Source organism: Parambassis ranga, chromosome 9 (genome assembly GCF_900634625.1).
Source record: "Parambassis ranga chromosome 9, fParRan2.1, whole genome shotgun sequence".
Taxonomy (NCBI): Eukaryota; Metazoa; Chordata; class Actinopteri; family Ambassidae; genus Parambassis; species Parambassis ranga.
Genome location: NC_041030.1, coordinates 8,134,655 through 8,157,266, shown reverse-complemented (window position 1 = coordinate 8,157,266; position 22,612 = coordinate 8,134,655). Strand labels below are relative to the sequence as shown.

General features: G+C 41.6%; 2 protein-coding genes across 2 annotated transcripts; both read right to left on the bottom strand.

Moving 5' to 3' along the window:
- Positions 1–97: 97 nt before the first annotated feature.
- LOC114441140 (group 3 secretory phospholipase A2-like) lies at positions 98–4,192 on the bottom strand. Its single transcript, XM_028413926.1, has 8 exons — positions 3,715–4,192; positions 3,220–3,352; positions 2,596–2,730; positions 2,031–2,294; positions 1,504–1,760; positions 1,269–1,398; positions 427–546; positions 98–266 (listed from the first exon to the last, which is right to left on the bottom strand). The coding sequence occupies exons 1-8, from the start codon at positions 4,190–4,192 to the stop codon at positions 98–100; spliced, it is 1,686 nt and encodes a 561-aa protein (XP_028269727.1).
- A 553-nt stretch (positions 4,193–4,745) lies between these two features.
- Positions 4,746–21,641, bottom strand: rph3ab (rabphilin 3A homolog (mouse), b). The gene is made up of 18 exons (XM_028414164.1): positions 21,429–21,641; positions 12,491–12,580; positions 12,376–12,387; positions 12,091–12,216; positions 11,844–11,973; positions 11,665–11,748; positions 11,425–11,587; positions 10,153–10,332; positions 9,869–10,051; positions 8,207–8,286; positions 7,988–8,062; positions 7,672–7,781; positions 7,435–7,561; positions 7,294–7,350; positions 7,054–7,208; positions 6,885–6,966; positions 6,656–6,752; positions 4,746–6,573 (listed from the first exon to the last, which is right to left on the bottom strand). The coding sequence occupies exons 2-18, from the start codon at positions 12,562–12,564 to the stop codon at positions 6,443–6,445; spliced, it is 1,866 nt and encodes a 621-aa protein (XP_028269965.1). The 5' UTR covers positions 12,565–12,580; positions 21,429–21,641; the 3' UTR covers positions 4,746–6,442.
- Positions 21,642–22,612: the final 971 nt, after the last annotated feature.

Below are 22,612 nucleotides of genomic sequence, written 5' to 3'. Positions count from 1 at the left end.
CAGATTTTATTGCATTTTCAAAACACAACCTGATGTTTTGCAGCCTTGTGGTACAAATGTATTTGCTAACTTACTTCATGTAAGTTGTTCTATAACGTCAGCTCCCCTTTCCAGCCTTTTGTAGTTGCAGGCATCTCTTATAAAGGCGAACAGGAATCCCTTTTTTTCTGGTAATACCTGAAGTTTGCACCCCAGTAATGTCTTTTTCTTCTGTCTTCTTAAGTGCTTGATGTAGGTCAGAGGCTTTAGTGAAGCCTCTACAAAACCTAGAAAATAGACGCATAAAAATATTAGTAAGTAAGAGAACGTAGCCTCATAATCTGTTACATGGGCAAACAGAGTTCACACATTAGACACGGGACAGACGCTGCTGCCACTAAACGCTGCCTGAGATTTAAAGGAATCAACATATCAGAGCTTATGAACCTTTCTTTACGGATGCATTTTTTCTTCTTTGGCAGAATGAAGCACTGTCGAGAGACAAAATCCACCAGGAGAGAGAGGAGAATCCAGCGCTGCTTGAAGCTTTCGATCTGAAGAGCCAAGCTGTAAAAATGACAAAACACATGTGACAAGTTTATTCTTGTTTGTGAGGTTACAACCTCACATGCAAGTGTGAGATATGAAGCAAGAAAAGCCTCAGAACTGAAACAATATAATGTGATTTCTAGTAATATCTAGCTATATGTACTATTGTAGCCTAGTGTGAGAGCATAGTGCATGAGTGCATACAGAGATAGGGAGTATAACTTGTGGTCAAATGTAAAACAAAATTAAAATTAAATGCAGGAAGTAAAAGTTACATGAATGATGTCTCTGTTCCATTATGTGTGAGTCAGTATGCCCTTTGCAAGCAGGAGGATTTGACATTTACAGCAGAAAAAGTACAGATACTACATGCCATTACACAAGAAATGCAATTACTGACGTCTCAATTCTATTTGTCTATTTCACTGTCACATCACAACACTGTAATGACCCACTAAAGGGTTTTAGTTACACATGTCATAAAAAGGCCAAAATGGAATGCAGCCAACATTTTTAGTTTCAGGACCTGCAGCCGTTTTCCTGCTAAGATTCGTCCAAATATTTTCAGTGAAAAAAGACACTAAGCAAGTCTTTTGACTGATTTATTTAGTCACATCTGATTTATTACAGGTAATATCTTATTTAGTATGTATAGGTTTGTTCTCATCACTGAGACTTTGCATGGCCGCATGTGTAAATGTTGTGCAGAAAGGAAAAAATGTGAAGTGTTGTCACATTACCGGTGGGTGCAATCACAGTGGTAGACGGTTTTTGACTCTGTGTTCTGCAGATCATATTTCTTCTCCATAGGAGGGATTTTGAATTTACATTCATCCAGATGTTTGAGGCTTCCACAATGGAGCTGAATATCTGAAGGAGCAAACACAAATGTAGGTTTTACAAACACCCCTTTAATTCCAAAACACTGATTCCAAAATGCACTGACTACACTTTACTGCAGATGTGTGCACTCACCTGTCATATTATGCAGTGCGCTGTTTTGTCTTTGGCGTCTCTGTGCATGGATGCTTTGAGACATGGACTCCACCTCCTTCTGCTGTTTGCCATCCTTAGGAGGAGAAGCCGTTATCCTCACCGTTGGTGTAAAAGATGTTTCTGTTGTCTTTGGTATTGGTATGCCACTAGTTGATGTTGTTGCCATGTGTGATGCTGTGGCTTCTTCGAGACAGCTTTTACAATGCGGCTGAAAAGTGTCACCTCTCTCAGGTGTACTGAATCCACAGCAATGACTTTTCTTCTTGACTTTTTTGTGATGGTTTCTGGTTTTAACCTTTGTTGTGATGGCCATTGTTGAATGTACTTGAAGTTTTGGCCTCTGTGTTAAAAGTGAGGTAGTTGATGGCATCAGGGGGGCAGAGTGTGTTACCTGTTGTGGACTGTGAGCTCTCTTTTTTCCTGCTCTTGTTTTATTTGGGATCTGTGTGTGATCTTTGGGATCATTTAAAGCACCTGTTCTCATGGATGGAGCAGGGAGGTCTGACCTTGACCTTGGGAGCATTTGGGGTGGTGTCTGGTGTCTTTTACATCCTCTCCCTTTTGTCCTTGTGTGGTGGAAAGTGTCTCCTCTGGGTGGGTCTCTGAAGGGACATCTATGTTTAGATTTGGTCGACTTTCTGTGAGGGTGGATCACAGGGCTTTTGGTGACATAATGGCTGTCAGTATCCAGATATTGGTCTGTAGAAGCGTTGCTGTAAGGTAGCGGGCTTTTGAAGACAGCATATGGAGCTTTTTTTGCTACTTTGCACCTGTAGAGAGTAAAAAACATTAAATATCTGATAATTTTATGTTGCTCAAGTTTGAAATTATGGATTTCTAGTAACTTGGTAAACCAACAATCATCTATTATTTGTAATACTGTTTTTGCAGATAAGGTTGTGTTAAAAGAGAAGAGGCGTGGCCTTCCTGATTTTATGAGGGTTGGCAGGCATGTACATACATTTGCTGCTTGTGCTTGCACCTGCACTTTCCACTGAACAAATGCCATGTTTTATGTTTTACACCAATGGCCATGGAACATTCAAGCAACAATGTCAGCCTGTCTCTTACATTCCCCACCAGTACATCTCAGTGCACTGCTTCTGCTGTTCGAGCTCAAAGCAGGGAATCCGCAGGATGTTGAAAAAGCTGTAGCCCACCATGCTAGAAACGCTTTCATTTGCAAACAGAAGGCACTGTCGAAACCTGGTGAGAGACGGAGAAAGAAGCAGCCAAGGTCAACAAACACATGATGGATAAAACTGTGTGCCAATGTGTCACAAAAGTGAATTTAAATATTAGAGTAGATTATGTAGGAGGAATGGAATGCCCAGCAAACACAAAAATAGCAAACATGTTCACTCCTGACATCCAAAGTTTATCTGGAGGGCAGACTGCAATGATATATTTATTACATCTGCATAAATAGTAAAATCACATGGCCCGGGTTCTTCTGCCTAAATGAGCTTACAGCTAGTGATAAAATGTGTTACAGGCATTCCATAGAGGAGCAAAGCTTTATCAGCAGGGAAATGAGGGGAGCTAGTTACTCAGCCTCCAAGCTAAGCTGCCCTTACTTGGCTGTCCATGCCAGCCAGAGCAAGAGCAGCATTCAATGGGAATGTGTTTCCCTGGAGGCGATGAATACTTGGAATCTCAACTCAGTATACCCAGTGGGCATGTATTGAGGCTCACCTTTGGTCGCACTCACAGTGTGAGACCGTGTAAAAGTTGGGATTTAAGACTCCATACTTCACTGTGAAAGCTGGGATGATATGCAAACAGTGGTCGTGCTCACGGCAGCATCTGTCAGCACTCTCAAACATCCCTGTGCAAGAAAACAAGATTTAAATGTGATGAAATATCAAAGAGCATGGAAGCACCAAGCAGAGATCAATTACCTGATTTGAAATGAAAAAGTTGCTTACATTAAAGACCCTTTTATAAAATTTAAAATGTATGGATCGCAAACTCAGACTTCATTCACTTTCTTAGATGCAATTTTCACTCTATTCAATATGTCCTTGTGCAATAATAGTTATATTTAAGTTGTTTTTTTTTGTTTTTTTTACGTTTTTTAGAGGGCAGTTCTGAAGGTTTAGTATTTAAAGAAGTCACACTGTTGATCTCTGACCTCTAGCCTCCTACTCTACAAAGTACATAAATAAATAAATAAAGTTATATCCTCACCTAATTGTTCATACCCAATAGCTTTGTTTCCGCTGCCGCACCACAACGTCCCTGGAAATATCCAGGCGCGTTTCCTCCGAGATTTCTTCTCTGTCCAGTCTCTTCTTGTGCGTCTGGCAAACTTTGGCGCGCTGGAGGAGACGCGTACGCATGGAGCCAACAACGCGCTGATATTAAACCTCTGGATTATTTCTTGATCACGGGTGTCGCTTCCGTTGCAAAGACTTCTGTATCCTTCCGTTAAAAGTGGACTGGGATTTACTTCGCATGCCAGCAGTCTCATGTCCTGTGACCACACGGTGAGGTACGAGGAGCGCACACCGGCTGCGTCCTCGTGCATGAACGTGACGCGCATCTGTCCATCTGCAAGGTGGATCAACCTGACACAGGAGAGACCAGGTCCGACCACGTCTTGAGCTTTTGATAAAGTGAACGACGATAAGACGAATGCGACTTGAAGAAGACATCTTTTTTTCATCTCAGTGTAAGTGATAATAATAACTCCAGTTTAAGAGCAGCTGGTGTGTTAAATTAGTTCCAAATTCGTTTAATTGATGAATTCTTCCTCATTAATTGTCACACTGCCGGATTAAAGGCGCCTGATGGTGTGATTGAAACAAGCTTTGATGAAAAGGTTTGGAGTTGAAGGGGTCGTCTTATTGGTCTGCTGATATGGAAATTTGACACTGTGTGTGTGTGTGTGTTCTCCTGAAGGTGAAAAGCATATGCAGTATATATTTTACAAACATCACATTGATCTTCACTGATCTTTAATCCAAATAACAAGAGACTATTGTCATTTTTTATTATATTTATTGATCTGTGTAAACTCTTTGCAAAATCTTTACATGCAAAGTTATTTGCAAACATACATATGCCCAATGCATGCACTATCTATTTACAAATACAGAGATTAAAGAAGAAACATTCCACTGAACTGGCAGAATCGAGTAGAAGACAGCTATAGCTCAGATAGAAGCCTGTTTTTTTTAATCATCATCTGATGATCACTGTAGCTGAAGTAGCACACTTTAAGACTGATGGGTGTCTGAATCACTGCCACATAGGGGCAGGGCAGGTTAAGAGAGAAAACAACACTGGAGAGATCTGAATGTATGCATCTCATTCAAAGAACGAGAGTAATCTCAGCCTCTGCTACTAATGAAGTTGGTCTCATGTTGCTGTGCTCAGTTGATTATTAGTCTATCCTGGATGCTAACAAACCAATTTATTCAGATTACACCATAGTCATCATAGTCATGCAGAATATGACCTCATGTATATAAAGTATTAACAGGAATGTCGTGGGGAAGAGGTGTAAACATTAATGGAATTACAATAGCATTAATTTCTTACAAAGTATATATATACCTCGAACCACAAGACATTTCATGCATAGAATTTTTTGTTTTTGTCTTGACATTGGAATAACTTGCAGACAGCTGTATAAATTGAGGTCATTCCACTTTGTAAGGTGTGCTTTCCTTGGTTTGCTGTGATTATTGAACAAACAGACGCTGAAGCCTTGTATGATCGGGGTGTGGCAGAAGGAAAAAGGGCCCTGCTTTGTGCAAAGGGTGCGTTTGGGGTAAAAGCGGCCCATGATTGCCCCAGGCACTCGAGAGTCACGAGCGCAGTGCATGCAGGTAAAGCTGCACATACTTATGACACAACCTCTTCCACTTTATCTCCTGGTTATACAGAGCAGCCAAATTAGTTAGGGAAACCTGACCGTGTGCATTCATTGTAAACACTGCAGTAGAAAACCTCTGAGGTGTCAGACTGAATCGCCAACTTCAGAGGAGTAGAGGTAGCAGGACGAGATTCCTTTTTTTCCTGCCATGGCTAACCGCAACTAAGAAACTAACTCAAAATAAACAGAAGTTCACTTTTCAATTTCTCTAAACGCACAGTTAATAATTCCCACAAACTTAAAAGCTACAGTTTCAATACCCATACATTAAAAACTCTTCAGTCTAAGTGTGCTCTAAATGTTTAAATCACAAATTAACAGCAACTGGTTAAAGATTCATCTAGCTCATGGTCCACTGACTTATGTATCATCTGTAGCATCTATCCTAACCTGAGCAATCTATCAGTATATGTAAACATTTCTTTATGGAAATATACTGTACAATATGTTCAGGACAGCTGAGATATTTGAGGGTGCAGCTGCGTGATTTCTTATCTTGTGTGGCTTGGCATGCTTATACAGTTCAAGTGTTCCACTACAGCATGATGTAAAAGTAAAAATGATACCCTGACAGACAGATAAATTTCAGGCATGAGCCCAATCGAGGGTTTTATGAGCTTGAAGGATGGTTTTGACCTCAGATGCCATATTGCTTTTTCTAATCTGTGCCAGTGCAGGTTAAACTTCATTCTGTCTAGCAAAGAATGTGTCAAATACAGCACACTATATAACATCACTGACAGGCATGACATGCCTTTGTGCAGCTGTTTGCTGGCAGATGTCTTGGTTACATTGATGACATCTCTAATTCACTTTACACCATGATTTGTGCCAGAGGCAGATTAGCAATGGCAGAGAAATTGTTAATAAGAAGAGAGCCCCTCTAAATAAAGGGGAAAGTGTGAGCAGTGATGGTCAGGTGGTGAAATGATAAATAAAATGTGTGGGCTAAAAAAGATGAAAACAAACCAATTAAGGTGAGGGTGGATTTTAGCTCATGCTGTATAGGGGGGGGGGGGGGGGGGGGGCAAGGGGTTAATCACTAGCAACGTGATTCTCATTCATCAAGGTGTGCCAACGCTCAATCTTCTTGTCCTTGTTCTTTAAACACTCATACCAGTGCTTCAGCCTCTCTCCTTTGGCTGTGATACCCAGCTGACACCCACCTGTCAGGAGGAAAGCAAGGTGTGAAAAGGCAGGTAGAGAGTAGGTGAGAATATTGTTGCAGAATATTAATCAAATATTTACCTATGTAGTCGTTGGACTTCCCAATATCATAATCCCACACAGAGATATCTAATGTCTTTTTAGCCAGCTCACTGTGTTTGATGTCATAGCCGAATTCCTGAAAGTTGAGACATAAATTATTAGAGAAACATCTCAACTTTTTTTTTTATGTTTATGTTTTTTATGTTTAAGTTGAACACACAAATTTCATAATAATCAGATGATGCATTCTTTTTGAACTCTCACAAACCTCATTAAACTCTGGGTTTAAAGTCCTCTTCTTGATCTGTGTTTTGCACTTAGCCTTCTTCCCCATGTCAGGTTTCAGACATCTGCAGATTACAGATTCTTAATTTCATTTATGCCAGTAGAGTTATAAAGCTACAGTTAAAATAACTTTTTCAATCTCCTTTACCTACATTTTGACATATGGGTCAGAGTAGCCATTAGCATCCATAGCAGCCAGGTGAACACAGCGCACAACGCCTACAATGAGGCGATTCTGCTGGGTGTTGTACATGAGAGAGATCAGGATCCGACCACGCTCTTCTACATCAGCCCCCTCTTTCCCTGTCTATAACACAGAAGAGATAAAGTTCAGGAGGATGAGATTTTCATGAACTTCATGTTTAAACATGCTTGGAAATAAGAAGCATTGCCTCATCTTCATAGAGAGCGATCCCTCTGGCTGCTCCGGCAGTTGCAGTTCTCTTTGTCTGCGATGGGGAGGACAAGATCACAGCAGGTCAATAAGAGATCCGGACACTGAGAGCAAAGCACTGTGACGGTCTTTCACTCACAGGCACACATCTCTCCAGACACACGTTGAAGTTTTTCTTTTGATTCATTTTCAGTTTCTTCAGCGCCACCCGGGTTTCCCCAATAAACTCATTATGCCCAAACTTGTCTTCATCACAGACAGAGAGCCTGTGGAAATCAAATCACAATTATTCAGACCTGTCAAAGGACTCAGTTAAGAGCAGACCATGTTTGATACACGAACACAGGGCTGTGACTGTCTGAGGCACAATATCCACCTGAGGGTCTTACGCTGCATGTCCTCATCCGTCAGGCCATGATAGGTGAGTGTCTCAGTCCACACAGGATTGCGGGTGTTTCTCAAGGTCTTTGTGCGCAACTTATTAGACTGTTGGATGAAAAGCAGATTGAGAAAAGGAACATCATTATCTACTTATCCCTGTTTCTATTATAAATTCACACCACAAGATGTCAGCCTTGAGCTACCTGAAAGAATTCACATCTAAGGAAACCTTTTACATTTGCGTAGCAGGATATTAAGGAGATGAATCTTTTAAAAGTAGTAAAAGCTTAATGTTAAGCAGTGTCTGCTACCTTGCTAGCCCCTGGCAGCAGATGAAGCTTGACATAAGGATCTGCCAGTCCATTTGAGTCCATGGGCTTTAATCCCTGAGGAGAAACACGAGTGCCATGTTCATCACATCACACACAGCAAACAGCAATTAAGCTAAAGTGCCATTCAGGAGCTTTTTAACATAAACCACTTGATTGTAATTGTTCCTTTGTGTGAGAGAATGAGCAGAATAGTGGTACCTTTCCTTTGAGGATGCTACAGTGGAGGCTGTTGCTTTCCTGTTCATACAGCAGACTGAACTCTAGAGAGCCCAGAGTGGCTGAAAGAGACCCAAAGCAGTTACTGCATTAGACTACAGGGAGACAGCTCTTGAATAATTAACACTTTAAATATATGGAAAGATTCTTGTAATTAAACAACATCCACCCTGTGAAATAAAGTGAGAACAAGGATCACAAAATGGACTGAAAGGATGGAAAGAGTCAAACATTCACAGCCTTCAGTTTTCTTTAGGTAAATAATATGACTGTTACAAAGCAGGGTTATATAGTGTGCAATCGAATCTTAAACATCTTAATGGACGACATTCAGAAGACTTTTCTGTAGAAAATTAAAAGACAGAGATACTGCCCACACAGTTTTTCTATGGAGGAGTTCCATTGCCTGGAGTAGCTGTTTAGCAAATCAATAGTCAAAATATTTGTAATTTAAAAAGAAACATTTTTAACTTCTTTAGGGTCAGATTCAACATATATTTGCTACTAAGTAGTCTTTTTTTAATAAAACAAAATCATCTATAGCAATTCTAGAAGCTTTGCCAGGCTATGCAGTGCTTTAAGATGTACGTTCAGCATCACTGTTTTCACAAGTCAGGTGTGTGCAATGCATTTCTTTGATATCCACCCAGCAATGTTGGGCATTTCAGTCTGGAAGTGACTGCCTCACTAACGTGCTCATACACAGGCCAAATACAGATATTGAAAAAATATACACCCAGTGACAAGACACTGTGTTCTGTAGTGCAGGGTGCATGTCATAAGCATGTCCAAATAATTACTACTGAACCCAACTGTAAGGTATATAAGTACATAGTTAATACATAACTGTGTCATTTTAGATCACCTATCCTGAAGCAGTTGTAACCAGCTAGGTCTCTGAAACTAGTTAGCCACATGTCTGCAGAGAACAAGCACATTAAACCAGAGCTATTTCTGCCATGTTCCCTCCCATCTCCAGGGACTGGATCCTACACATGGGGAATCTATTACTTGTTAGCCCTGTTGTATCTCAAATTATTTGTACAGCTTCACGGTCCTGGACCTCAATAAAATAAATTAAAACCCAATTCCCTGGTGACAGAATAAAGGCCATTTGATGCTGCAGGCTAAAAACATGAACGACATTCTCATCATTAAAATAGTATGTATGAAATAAGATTGCATAGCTTATGTATTAGTGTTGGATTTATTCATGCCTTCTTCTGCTTTAGTTCCTCTGATACTGATTTTCATATTTCAATTGCATTATGCTTCTTATCATTTGTCATTCTGTACCAGCTCAATAGATGCTGCCAGGATGATATCTGCTGTTTGCCTGGACTATTGAGCAATTTACCAGTGAATTATAGCAGGCAAACTAAAAGGCAGAAATTAAGCTTCGACACAGTATGACTCAGAATCCCTAAGGGGGAGATGTGACCATATTAGACATCACTGCCCAATACTGCATGGAAATATGTTTTGCCCTTTTAAAAAATGCATAAAACTCTAACACCCAATCTATTCTGGTGCTATTTAACTAAAGGACATAGAAACAAATCTTAAATGTGTAACTGTACATTAAGTGACACTTAACTACACTACATTTACTCAATGAGAAGAGTGAGCAGATGGTGTACTCACTGGCTTCATCAGAGTCATAGTCGTTGGCCTCCTCCTCCTCCTCAGGTGGGGGATGTTGCTGTCGGGCAGAAAGAGCACTGTGGGCCGTGGGCTGCCTCCTTTCCTCTCTTACTGCAGGAGGTGGCCTCTGCTCTGGAGGAACTCCACCAGAAGAGTAAACACCTCCATCTCCAGCCACTGAACCTGCAACCACCATCGGTTATCTGTACACAATCACACAACTGGGATGCAATATTTTTGGTAAAAGAGTATAAGAAAAGGACTGTGCCCGATGTTTCTCTCACCCTGCTGGGCCATGGTGCTTATGGCAGGTTGTGGCCTGGAGCTCTGCACAGGCACCATCTTCTTCATCACCACTGGGCTGCCCTGCCCTGCCTCGTCGGGGCCGGCCCCACCTGTAGCCATGCGCAGGACTGGTTTAGGGGCCACAGGTGGGTAACCAGCACGGGCCTGTGGCTCTTGTCCTAATAAAAAGCATGAACAGCATAATAGAGATGAACACAGAGATGCATACTATGCATAAGGGAGAAATGCATAATCACACCACTCCAGGCTTCTACTGCAGTGGAATCTGTAATACTCCCTGGTCTCCCTGGGTACTTTTGATGTTGCAGCTTTTTCATAGCAAAAGCATTGACCTACATACACTACAACGAGCTGTGGCATCCAATGGCTCTACATGCAGTAGCTATATAGCTGGCCTGCTCACACTACCCCTCTCTATTACGGGGAAATCACATTGCACAGGTAATCATGCTGAAAGTGTAAAAAGATGCTGTGTGACCCATCATGGCAGCACCACCTGGAGGCTCATTCCATGTCGCAGCATGCAACTTCCGACAGCTTAATTGAGCTCCTCATCCCCCCCACCTCTGCAACAGTGGGCGGCACTGACAAATTTGGGAAGCAGATAAAAGGTTTGATGTTTGGGGAAAGAGCAATGAGGTACAGATGACGCTGATCCAATAAATTAAGAAAACTTGCAGTGACATTAAAAATATTAACATGAGTGAAACATGAGATGATCAAAAAAGTAGTAGAAATTGCAACATTATTTATGTTGGAAAACACTCCTTATGTTGGTATCTCCTTTGAAATAAACAGAATTGTACAAAATGGCAATGCTAATTAATTAGATTTGTATTTTTCCTAAATGTGCAAACAATAATGAATCCATGTATTTCTCTGTGTCTGAGCAGTGTCAGGCTGGTCAGCTGTCATCATGTCTCAACCTGCCGTCACTGCTGCCTCCCATTATAAAAAATATATCAATAAATATGCACACAACTGTAGTTTAAAGGGTGTGGGGAAATTTCACATTTAATTTCCACTTAAAAAACAAACACACTAGCAGTGCAAATCTCATTTTGGTTGTTTTGCAGGGCTTTGGTAGATATAAAAACTGAAACTTGCTCCTCATAGGAGAGAGTCTGACTCTGATTCTGACCTGAGAGAAACATAATGTAAACCACCTGTTTGTGATGGCAAGCTAATGAGTCATGAAAGGTCAAACACGTAGGAGCTGCAAGGTGTCAAATCTTAAAACAAGCATGCACCTTGTGGTTGTGGTTGGGTTACTGCCTCCTTGGGCTCAGAGACTGCTGGCCTTTGGGCCTCTGCTGCTTCCTGGGCACCCTTTGTTTTGGATAATGGCATGGGCGATGGTAGGAAATGCTTAGGAAAACCTTTGAAGAACCAGGCACCAGACCTCTTCCACACCTAAATTACACATAAGAAATCAATTTATTATAGTCTTTCTCACACATGTACTTTTTTCACTGGTTTAAAGCACTTACCTCTCGCTGTTCTCTGCAGATCTTGCACAGCCACACAGCACGTGGCCGACTGCCACACTGTGTACCACACTTGGTGCACATGTGCTTCACAACAGGAGAAAATAAAGATTTTCAGCCACTCAGCATTAAAATGTTGTTTTATCTGTTATATGTATGGCAGTAGGGGAGTGGGACTTTACCTTTTTGCAGTCCTCACAAACCACTGAGGCGACCCCGGGTGTGCCCAGCTGTTCTCCACACAGCAGGCAGCGGGACACTCCATCCCCACATGCAGTCTTCTTCATATCGTCCAGGCGGTTTATGAGGCGCCTGCAGCAGCACAGATTGACACCTCTTTTAAAATGTTACTGTTAATTAACCCAGATTTAAATAAATGCATGTCTTGGTTGATTTTGCCTTAATTTACACAGAGAAGTCACTAATCACCCAATTCTCTCCTGCTCCATGGCCTCCATTTTCTCAGCACGGGCAATCACACTGTTTATAATCTCTTTCTCCTCATCTGTCAGGTCTGGACTAGAGCCAGGTCCTGGCTGCATGGTCCAGGTTCCCCTATGAGCCAAACATAATCTCCAGTTGATTTCATGTTTTCTCAAATCACACATTAGCACACACACACATGCATTCAGTGTTTGAACACATGAACCATGAACGAACATTTACTCATCACATTACACACCATGCAGATAAGAGGGGAGTTAATCTACTTACTGCTCTTTATCACTGTGTCACACATCAGAGAGATGGAGGTGAGACAAAAGGACATGTTTAAGTGCTGATGCTTCCATTAGAAGGAGTCAGCGAGTGTTTTGTCGATCAGGCTTACCTAGCATGCATGCTCCTCTGTTTGTCGTTAGACACCCAGCGACCCGCGCTGCCGCTCATCACCGTGTCTGCCATGATGAACTATTTCAGTCTGCAGGTGGACAGACAGAAAGTGAAAGACATGAAATTATGAGGAGGTAGTCAAAAAAACTTGATGCCAACACTTTATTTAGAGTCTTGTCTCATGCTTATGTTGCAATGAATGAATTGCTACCTGAGACTTCTTTCTCATCAACAAGCATTCATCCTTTAATGGTGACAGTGATAGGATTAAATTAAAGCTGACAAAGGACGACCGTCATAAGCCAACATAGAATCAAAAGAAATCAGGGACAATTTCCAAATATTCACTTTTTCGCCTCCTGTGAATTTGGATACCAAGCCTGAAAGACATAACAACTTTCAATGGGAGTGTAAGCACGCACAGTTCCTGGTGCCAAATCCAGTACCGTCTCCTTGTGCCAAGCCTATTTAACAAAGTTCTTCCACAGACATATTCACCCAATACATGAACACATTGCAGATGAAAAACATGCAAATATTCTTCATACATGAAAACATCAAGAATCTGTAAAATACAAACTATGCTGACACGCAGCAGCTGTAACGAGGTAAAGCTGCTTGCTGTGCATTATAGCAGATGGAGCAAAGCTTTAGATGAGGTGAGTTCTCCTGCGCATTAATAACCAAGGTGAAATGCTGCTTTAGTGGTGGGACTCGGAGGTTTGAATTTAGGGCTATGGAGATAAGGTTGTGCAAATTAGGGGTGGCCTGGTCTATTAATTGAGCAGCTGTAAGTGAAACTGGAGTTACTGCTCCCAGTCTGTGACTCTACACATATCAAAGAACCAGATGGTTCCATACAGCAGGCCTGGCTCAACTACTGTATGCTGTGTCACAGCAAGTATAACAGCATATTAAATCGACTGAGGGTGTGTTCACACTTGGCAGGTTTTTGTGTGATTAAAACAAACTGGAACCAGAACTAAGGTATGATTTTACTGCTTGAGGCCGGACTAAAATAACCAAACTACAAGTGTGATCACACCCTAAGAGTCTGTCCCAGGCATCTCTGATAAGTCATTTTGTGTGTTTGTTGTTTGCCATCTGCATATGTATACTTCCTCTTGTATTTTTAGTGTTATGAGGTAATATAGGAATTGTTTTCTTGTAGGCCAGCAAGGAGTCACTGTTGGTGAGGAGGAGGCTGTGTCATCAGAGTATTTAAAGTAGATGACAGCTTTTGCTGTCATGGTGCAAAAGACAGGCTGAGATGCTAATGATGACAGTGGAAAACAGTAAATGTCTTCTCCACAGTAATGTCACTTAATCGGAGAGTGGCATGGTAAAGACTATGCAAGTTTGCTGTGTGTGTGTGTGTAGGGCTGCTTTAAGGCACAGCAAGACAATGCATGAAGGGTGCTGCAGCCACAGGCCAGTGTATGTCCTGAGGGGAAGTACCAGCATTCAGAAAAGACCAGCAGGCTACAAATGGGGGTAAGAAAAGGAGCTAAAAGTGTCTCTAGAGCCTTATATCAAGAATTGTGATGGTGTAGGATGAGGAGAGTGCAGATGCTGTATTAGCGAGCATGGCAGAGATACAGTAAAGGAAGGCATAATGATAATGATGAAAGAGAAAAAATCAATAGGTTTCACTTGTCTTCAGCTTTTTACAGCAGTAAAACCCAGCTCTATAGAACCTTGAAGAAAGTGGCAGCAAGAAAGGGAGGGGCGCATGGCTGTCTCCCTCATCCAGCTGCTCACATTATGCTGCGTAACGTCAAGCTACATACCTTTTGAGGTCTAATCTGTCGTCTGTCTGCCTCTGAGATTCAGAGAACAGCAACGAACCTGCTGTGCTATCAATAGACACTCAGGGTGTGGGCTTCTCCCTCTGATGCTGCTGCTGCAACCAGCCAACACAGTCTTCAGGGAGCATTTGTCTTTTTCCACTTTTTCAGCAGCAGTTTGATGGTTTAGACATTACTCTTACTGTCTGTACAGTATATATTATATACACTGAGCCTCTCAAGCGTGGCCATCCTTCACTTGCCAGGATGAATTATCCCACTTTGGTCAAACATTATTGTCCTGGACAGGTGGATGGAGGGAAACAGATGGAAGACGGCATTCAGACTTGGGGTAATCACTGATTCAGACGAGCTCTCTGTTGGGGATAGATGCTACTGCATCACAGGAGGGGACTCTTTGCTGAGGTGACAATCCAATTAGCATTCAGAGGATGGTCTGAGGATCGTATACACACTCACAAAGCTCACAACATGGGCTATAAGGCGTCAGATATTGGGAAGTACTGCTTGATTTTTATCTACATGAGAGGGTTCATATGGTCATATTCTAAATGTTCCCAAGGCCAATTATAATGAACTTTCTTGCCCAAAATGTCACACTGGGCCTTGTTATTGTGCAGTTATGACTTCACTGCAACCTTCAGACTCCCCCCCCATTGAGCTATTGTAGTTATAAATGCAACAAATCTGCGTCATCCGTGACAGTCATCAATGTACGTGTTTCCCTCCCATGGAAGATGACTCAGTCAGGTGGTGGCTTCTTCTCTGGGGAGGAGCAGATGTTCTTTAGTGTTTGTTTGTTTGTTTATTTATTTATTTATTTTCCAAATGTCATGAAGCCTCCACAACAGTTCCGGCTGTGGCGATCTTTAAAGCAATGATGCTCAGGCACAGGCGACCACAGCTGACAATGTCACGAATCTAATTACAAATCCTGTGGGAGGTGACAACAGGGAAGACCAGAGGGAGAGCATTAACTCATGATAGTCATCTGCCTAATCATCACTAGTCATCCATGAAGCAGGATCTCTTTCTATAAAGAATTCCATATGGGGGTGGAGAGAGGACCATTTTAGAAACCTGCGTCTCCACCTCAGGGCCTGAGAGGATAGTCAATACAAATCTGCATCCGTACATCTTCATGGTTGTGTGCATACACAACTGCCAGAGCACGCCCCACACGTCCATATTTAGAAGCACATGCATCCATTCTCTTTAGTGCTCTGTCAAGCTTTGAGGTAAATCAGCCACTCGTGCAGATTAATGTAGTTGTATGACTTTCAATAGCAGGTGTATGACTCATTACTGCAGAACATATGACTGACAAAGAAACAGACTGGAATAAAAGCATCTTGTCATGGCGACAGCTTGACTTTTTTTCAGCATTTTTCTACTTGCTTGCGAAAACTGTGGACAGCATGCAGTGTGAGAACAAGGCAGCAGGGCATTGACGGATTGATCCAACATTGATCATTATGGATACAGCACAAAGAGCTTAAACAGAAGAAGGGGGTAGAAGGAAGTGTTCTCACATGGAGTGAGATCAGCAAAAAAGAAAGAAACAGGTTTTTAATGCAATGTTTCATTGTTATATACAAGCAACAATAATATGAAAGGACAATCCCTAAACAAAGTCTTGTTGATTTTTTGTTTGTTTTTAATAATATATGTGGCAACGGTGCAATTTAACATCCTGTGATGTGCCCCACTTGTGATTGTATTGAAAATAATGGCACTGGAACATTATTCACTTGAATTCCAGGGCAACAATTCCCTCGTCATCCTCCATAAAGGACATTTCTAAAATGGGTTAATGAGAATCAAAACTCAATGCAAAGTCCGACAATTGGCTTTACTTTAACAAAAGTGCTGTCAGGCTTTCATCGGTATTTTTTTGCTATAAAACTTACTCACATATAATAGGAGTCACTGTCAAGCTCTGCTGTAGCCGGCACCCTAATCATTCACCAACACCCCTCTACAAGTGCCCAGTGCAGAGTCTCTGCAGGCTCAGATCAGCACTTTCTTCCAAACCATTTTCTAAGGTGCTGATGCTAAGTAGATGCTGTTGATATTCATCACAGCACAGCATATCCACTCTACTAGTGATTTAGTAATCCTGGAGAAACCACACACATTTTTTTCAGGTCGCTGTGGCCATTAATGTTTCATAACACCATGATGCTTTTTCCAAGTAACCGTGCAATGTATACACAATTTTCACACTGCTGTAAGAAATTAGCTCACCAACTATCTCATCTGTTTTCAACCTTACTGGCTTCATAGCCTAATGAAATGTGTGTGCCTCATGTAGTGAAAAAATGTACAAGGTAGCTGACATTTGGTATAAAAAGTTAATGCGATTCTGTATTGTCCCATTTTACTGAAGGATTCAAGTCTTAACAAAGAATACAACTGTATTAACTTAATAAAAATCAATGCATAGTTTAAGAAAGGAAGGAACAACGTATTTTCCTTCTCTGCCATCTGGCCTGGCAGTAACTCAGACTGTTTTATGCATTATGAAAGAGAACACAGCGCGAGATCCTCAGACAGAGTTTTGGCTTTTCTACAGTTTCAGCTCAAGTCCTGTGGTGATCTGGAACATCATGGATTTTTTTCTTTGAATTCTCTTTTTTTTTACACACACTGCTATAAATATAGAGCCAATCGAAGATTAAATCTACCAATGTAAAACACTCTGGACACAGATATGGCACTGTTATAGCATGAACTTTCTACTATCTCTCTGTACAACTCCTTGTTGAGACGCAGGAGGCTTGTAAGATGCTGAAATGAGTGTAATGAAAGACCAGGATACTCATGAATAATCATCTAAAACAACTGTCATTGGACCTTCACTGACATTTTCTATAGAACACAAACTCGTTGACAAGACTTTGACTAACACGTAGGCTACATGTCATCCAAAAGTATGACCAGCTGCTGCTTCACAGTCTGCAGTGACACATGTGGGTTGGTGGTTGGTATAAATTAAGGACTGTGGAGACATTTTTTATAGACAGTAAAATGTCCTCTCTTATAAGTGGCACCACCACACAGCTGACCAGGCCATAAACTCAAGCTGTATACTGTGAATGATTGGAGTATAAAAAGGCAAAAGGCGTATGAGTGGTAATCAACCTTCCACTTTTCAACATAAAACATAGCGTTAAAGGATGTGTGCATAAAATAACGATGTGAAAACATGTGTTCAAATTACTCGTGGAATCACTGGGCAGCAGGTTGTAGTTTTGAGAGGTAGGGTGCTAATTTTTAAACTTAATCAAAATGGTATAGTTGATGAGTTGGGTTAAAAACAATGGGCTGATAAACTCAACAGTGCCAAAAACTGTTTCACTTAATCATTACTGTCCATTATTTTCTCTTAGCACCATCAGTTCAGTCTTCAGTGACATTTCCCAACATCTACTCAGTGGATTATCACCATTTTCAGTAAGCTCATTGCTCTTAATCAATCCTGGTGACTCTACTGGTGTGCTGACTTTTTCCTAAGGGTAACTATTAGGTTCGCATTAGAAATGCCTTGACAGGTTTTGGAATGATTGTCAGAATATTTGGTGCGCCCATTCGTGTTCTCCCTCAGGCTTAACTGTAATAACCTTACCTGACTTTTCAATACTAATGAGAATCAGCTTTAATTTAAATTTAGTGGCTGGTCTGCAGTTATATGCCTAATGTACCTCAAGTCTCATGATCATTTTGTCTCATAAATGAACTTTTTTCAGCTTGCAGGGCACCCATGGTAGGATACATCAAAAAGCACAAGGAAGCCTCAGATGCGTGGCAGAACTCCACACATCCTCCACAGAAGACCATGAGATGTCCACGTAGTAACACACCGAGGCTGGGCAAGATTGTGAAGCACTGCACCATGAGGCCCTCCACTGCAGGAGAAACACATCACTCAGCAATTCTTAATTATTTACAACTCCCACCACCACAGCCTTTCACTCTGTGTTAGTCCCCTCTTTAAGGCATTAGTGTTTGTGTCATGTCCTGACCTCCATCAGGTACACAGTGTTGCTTTTAGAGGAAGAAAAAAAGCCACAGACAGATTAAGAGGCTGTGTTTTGGGTAACAGTATGGATGTTAGTCTTTGTGGCATTGACAAATTATCCATGTTTTTACTCAGACAATGGCGTTGATGGAGACCATCTGTGGAGCCATCTGTGAGGACTCTTCACCTCTCAAATGTGAGAGTGTTGTACTGTTTCATACACACACAGTTACATCCTCTTCATGCAGGCATGGCTCCAGTTCCCGCATCGCTGGAGTGCAAACAGGAAAGACCATCCAGTGACCAACAAGCTACCATGCTGCTCTCTCATTCTTAAATCAACACAGTGCAAATCTAAAATAGAAGCGCATCCCAGAAAGCATCCTGTAAATTTAGCTGAAAAACGTTTCCTGACCCACATTTTCTCAGTAATTTTGATGTACCGGTAATTCAGAAAAGTCTTTTGTCCGAGCCTTCTTTCAGGTCTAGAAAACAGATACAGGACACAGAGCACTCAATTAACTGCACTCTAGCAAGAGGCTGCAGTGAGTTTCAAATTTGCGAGGCTGATGGTGATTCATCCCTGTATGTCCCAGAGGTAAGAGGTGGGACTATGAGAACTGGCTGCTGATGCATTGGCCAGTCAGGCTCCTTCAATTTCTTCCCATCTTATCTTGAGGAAACAAGTACTACCAGACAGGGCCATTAAATCAGTGCAGTTAAACTCTGTCCATGCTAACCAGAGGTAACCTCTAGCTGCTGGTCATTTCAGATAATTTATAGTTCACAACATATAAAGAAACAAAGCAGATCTCCTATCCGCCCTGCTGTTTGTGTATCCTTGTTGCTCTGCTTTGAAGCAGCTGGCACCGTTCAGCTGTGGATATCTGACTCTCCCTCTTGTCCCACCAGAAAACTAGTAGGTACAATGCTCCTGGGTGTTTTTAGTGGATCTCTGTTGGCAAACTGTTGTGGTCTGGAAGCACCGCAACACTAAAAATAAGCTCAACTTTCTAGACAATGCTCAACTGTATGAGTCGAAATGCAAAGTATGTTTAATTATTTAGGCGTCGCTCAGAGCCTTTAAAACAAGAGCATTATTGCAGCTGCAACATATACACAGAGGTGATTACAATCAGCTAAATGGTAATGGTTGGTGATAGTTGGGCTGGTGTTTATAGGTCCAAACACAGCCCAACTATGTATTTTGTATGTTTTTTTAACTCCTTGTTCTCTCGGGGAAACTTTGTTCAAAGGCCACATTAATTACGTCTGTCTTTTCCAATATGCCACACCGTTTAGGCAGATCTAATCACCAGTTTCAGAGAGGCTAGTGAATCGATTCTCATCCACTGCTCTGATGAGAATGTGAAGATGAAGCCACTCCCTTCTGGAGCTCAACCACAAACAGCAGAATTCAAAGATGTGCTCAATGACAGGACAAAACCTGCAGAAATTTAGAGAAACAGAGACATTTGATTTAGGTTGTGGATTGTGAAGACTACAGAAGAACATGCACCTTTACCAACTGTGGCCATGGTAACAGCGAGATCAGAAGACGAGATTCAGTGATTAAACGCTGTGTGCTTGTGTCCAGCAGTCTCTCTCTCTGTGTGTGTAGTAGTCTATACCTGTGCCAAATTTCCAAACCCATGCAGAACAGGTCATTCCTGCAACTCACTTAGTAGTAGAAGACAGCACAGTGCGAGAGGAAGACAAGCTGAAGATATGGGATTATGGGTACAGTTGCCTTGTATCCTTCAGCTTTAAATAATGCAGTTAGTGTGCACTGCACTTCATTCCTCCATCTTTTTTTCACCTTTTCTGTAAGCGCACATGTTTCCTGCTGTTCATTTTCTGCTCATGCCTTCATTCTCTACACAGAAAAATAAACAATGATAGTCTAGCAGGGGCACAGAGAAATACAGAAAAGAAGGGTACCAGCATAAGGGTGTCGTCCAATCACTACTGTGGTTGCTCATGTGAGAGGAGGCAGCTGCAGATATCTCTCAGACTGTTCATTCAGTCTTTTCTCCCCTCCCCCATTTAATCCCCAAGCTTCAGGTCTGTAGGAGGAGTTGGAGATGGTGGAACTGGGAGGCTGATTCTCAGCTTCTATTTTTCCTCTTGTCCTCCTTCCATATTAACACTAAAGGAAAGGAATCGGTTTGGTCTGTTTACAGAACACACCTCTCTGACCCTCCATGTGTAATAACCCAAGAGTGCAGGATAACATCACAAGTAAGCAGCTGAATCCACCTGTCCAGCGGCACAGCTGGAGTTTAGAGCTGCCCTGCCCACATAAGCATCAGGGGGCATCACTGATTCGTTTTTCCTTCCTTGTCTGCAGGTACATCAAGACCCAGCGTGTGCTCTTAAAAATCCTGCAGCAACGCCCAGGGACTGCAACCATACAATCTCCCACATGACTTACCAGGTCTGTTTTCTTCTATCAGATCTGCAACAAGGAAGCGCTCATGTTGCAGGAGTGCAACCAGCCACTGGTGTTTTACCGAATCTTGGAAGGGATTAAAGCATAACCTGCTGAGCTACACCAAGAGTTATATTTATCAGCCATTCATGAATAAACTGGATCAAAACGCCAAAGCATGCTGTAGTAAATCAGTGCAACAACTCAAAATAAGGAGGCAATCTCTTTCTGCATCTCTGCATGAATGACAGGGAAATTTTGCTGCAGAGCAATGTTGTCAGTAAGACATATTTTCAGTAAAACAAAGGAATGTATCTTATGCTCATTTACATATTTATATTTTGTACCTCACTTAGGTTAATTACCAGCAGCTTCACACGCACTGAGTCCACATTCACAAATCCTCTTCTCTTTTCACTGAAATGACTCAGTAACCGGCTCAAAAAAGACAATGAATGTCTTCCATCAATTGAATAAATACAGTCATGAAACATGTTTCCTCGTAAAGAGATGTTTTCCAGCCCCTCTCTCTTCTGAATGAAATGCTGCATTCATTCAACTTGTAAATGAGAAATCATAACGCACTGAGTCACTGGCCAAACGCAGTAATCTCTGAGCGATTTTAGAGTGATGATACAATGTTTGAAAATCCTTCGAAGGAGATCGTACAGCTTACCTGAGAATCCAGCCCTGCTTCTCTTCTTCTCCTCTCTCTCACACACACTGTCAGGGAATGATGCGGACTAAATTTCTGTGCGGCGCTTGGATCTGACCATGGAGTTAGTCATTGCGCATGGTGCCTGTCACCAAAACCCGTGTTTTTATTATTTTTTTTTTGCCTGAAGGAGTAGTCTTTTCTTGGAGGCACAGCGGACCTCCACAATGCGTGGGAATGAGTCTTCTATCCTGCGTGGAAGATGGAAAGCCCTTGGTACCCTGGGAAGGAAACCCCTGGATCTGAAGTGATAACACTGATGCTCAAGTGGGCAGTCATCATCTGATCCAATTGTCTCTATAACGTAGTGTCTACATTTGTCTCCTCATCCAGCCAGCCCTGTTGAGAAATCACTGTCATTGTTATTTGGTTTAGGTGATTTATAACTGTGGGATGTAATATGGTTGTTTAAAGTTGTTTATTTAAGGCTTCACATTGTAGGCTACGTTACTTTACTTTTCTGTGTTTATTTTAATTCGTCGTAGCTACAGGACCCTGCTGATGCTAGGATTTACAGCAAGGAAATAAATGGAAATAGATTTTTTTTAAATGTTGGAACATACATCCACATAGGATGAAATAAATATGACAATCAGATAATGATATTTAAAACTCCAACAAATTAAAATAATACAGTCGTGCCTCATATAAAAGAGCATACTATGGAATTCTTAGTGTGGAAATATTGCGCCATCTAGTGGATGAAGTTTTTGTTGCACCAAAGCAGGATGGATTTCTTACATTTCCGTGTGTTATGGGTAAAATTGGTATATGAGATCCAAAAACACACTCGATGTGAAAATGACACTAACTTCGAGTGTAGGACAGGTATTTGTAGTGGCAGTGGTGTAAGTTTACCACACCTACACACGATGAAAAGGGCGGAACAAGATAAAGACCCTCCTCACTTCCTTGTTCTCGTCGCTCACCTAACACTTACTACGCATGCGCAAAACAAACTAGCACTTGGGAAAAGTAGCTGCACTATGCTATTTATTGATCCTTTTCTACACTACTGTGCACTACTCGGTACAAAATAAAACCATAATTGTATTAGGCTGTTGAAAATTTGCTGTACATTTTACAATATTGTGACAGTACTATATTGTCAGCTATCATGACAGTTTCTTCCTTGGTCACGTGAC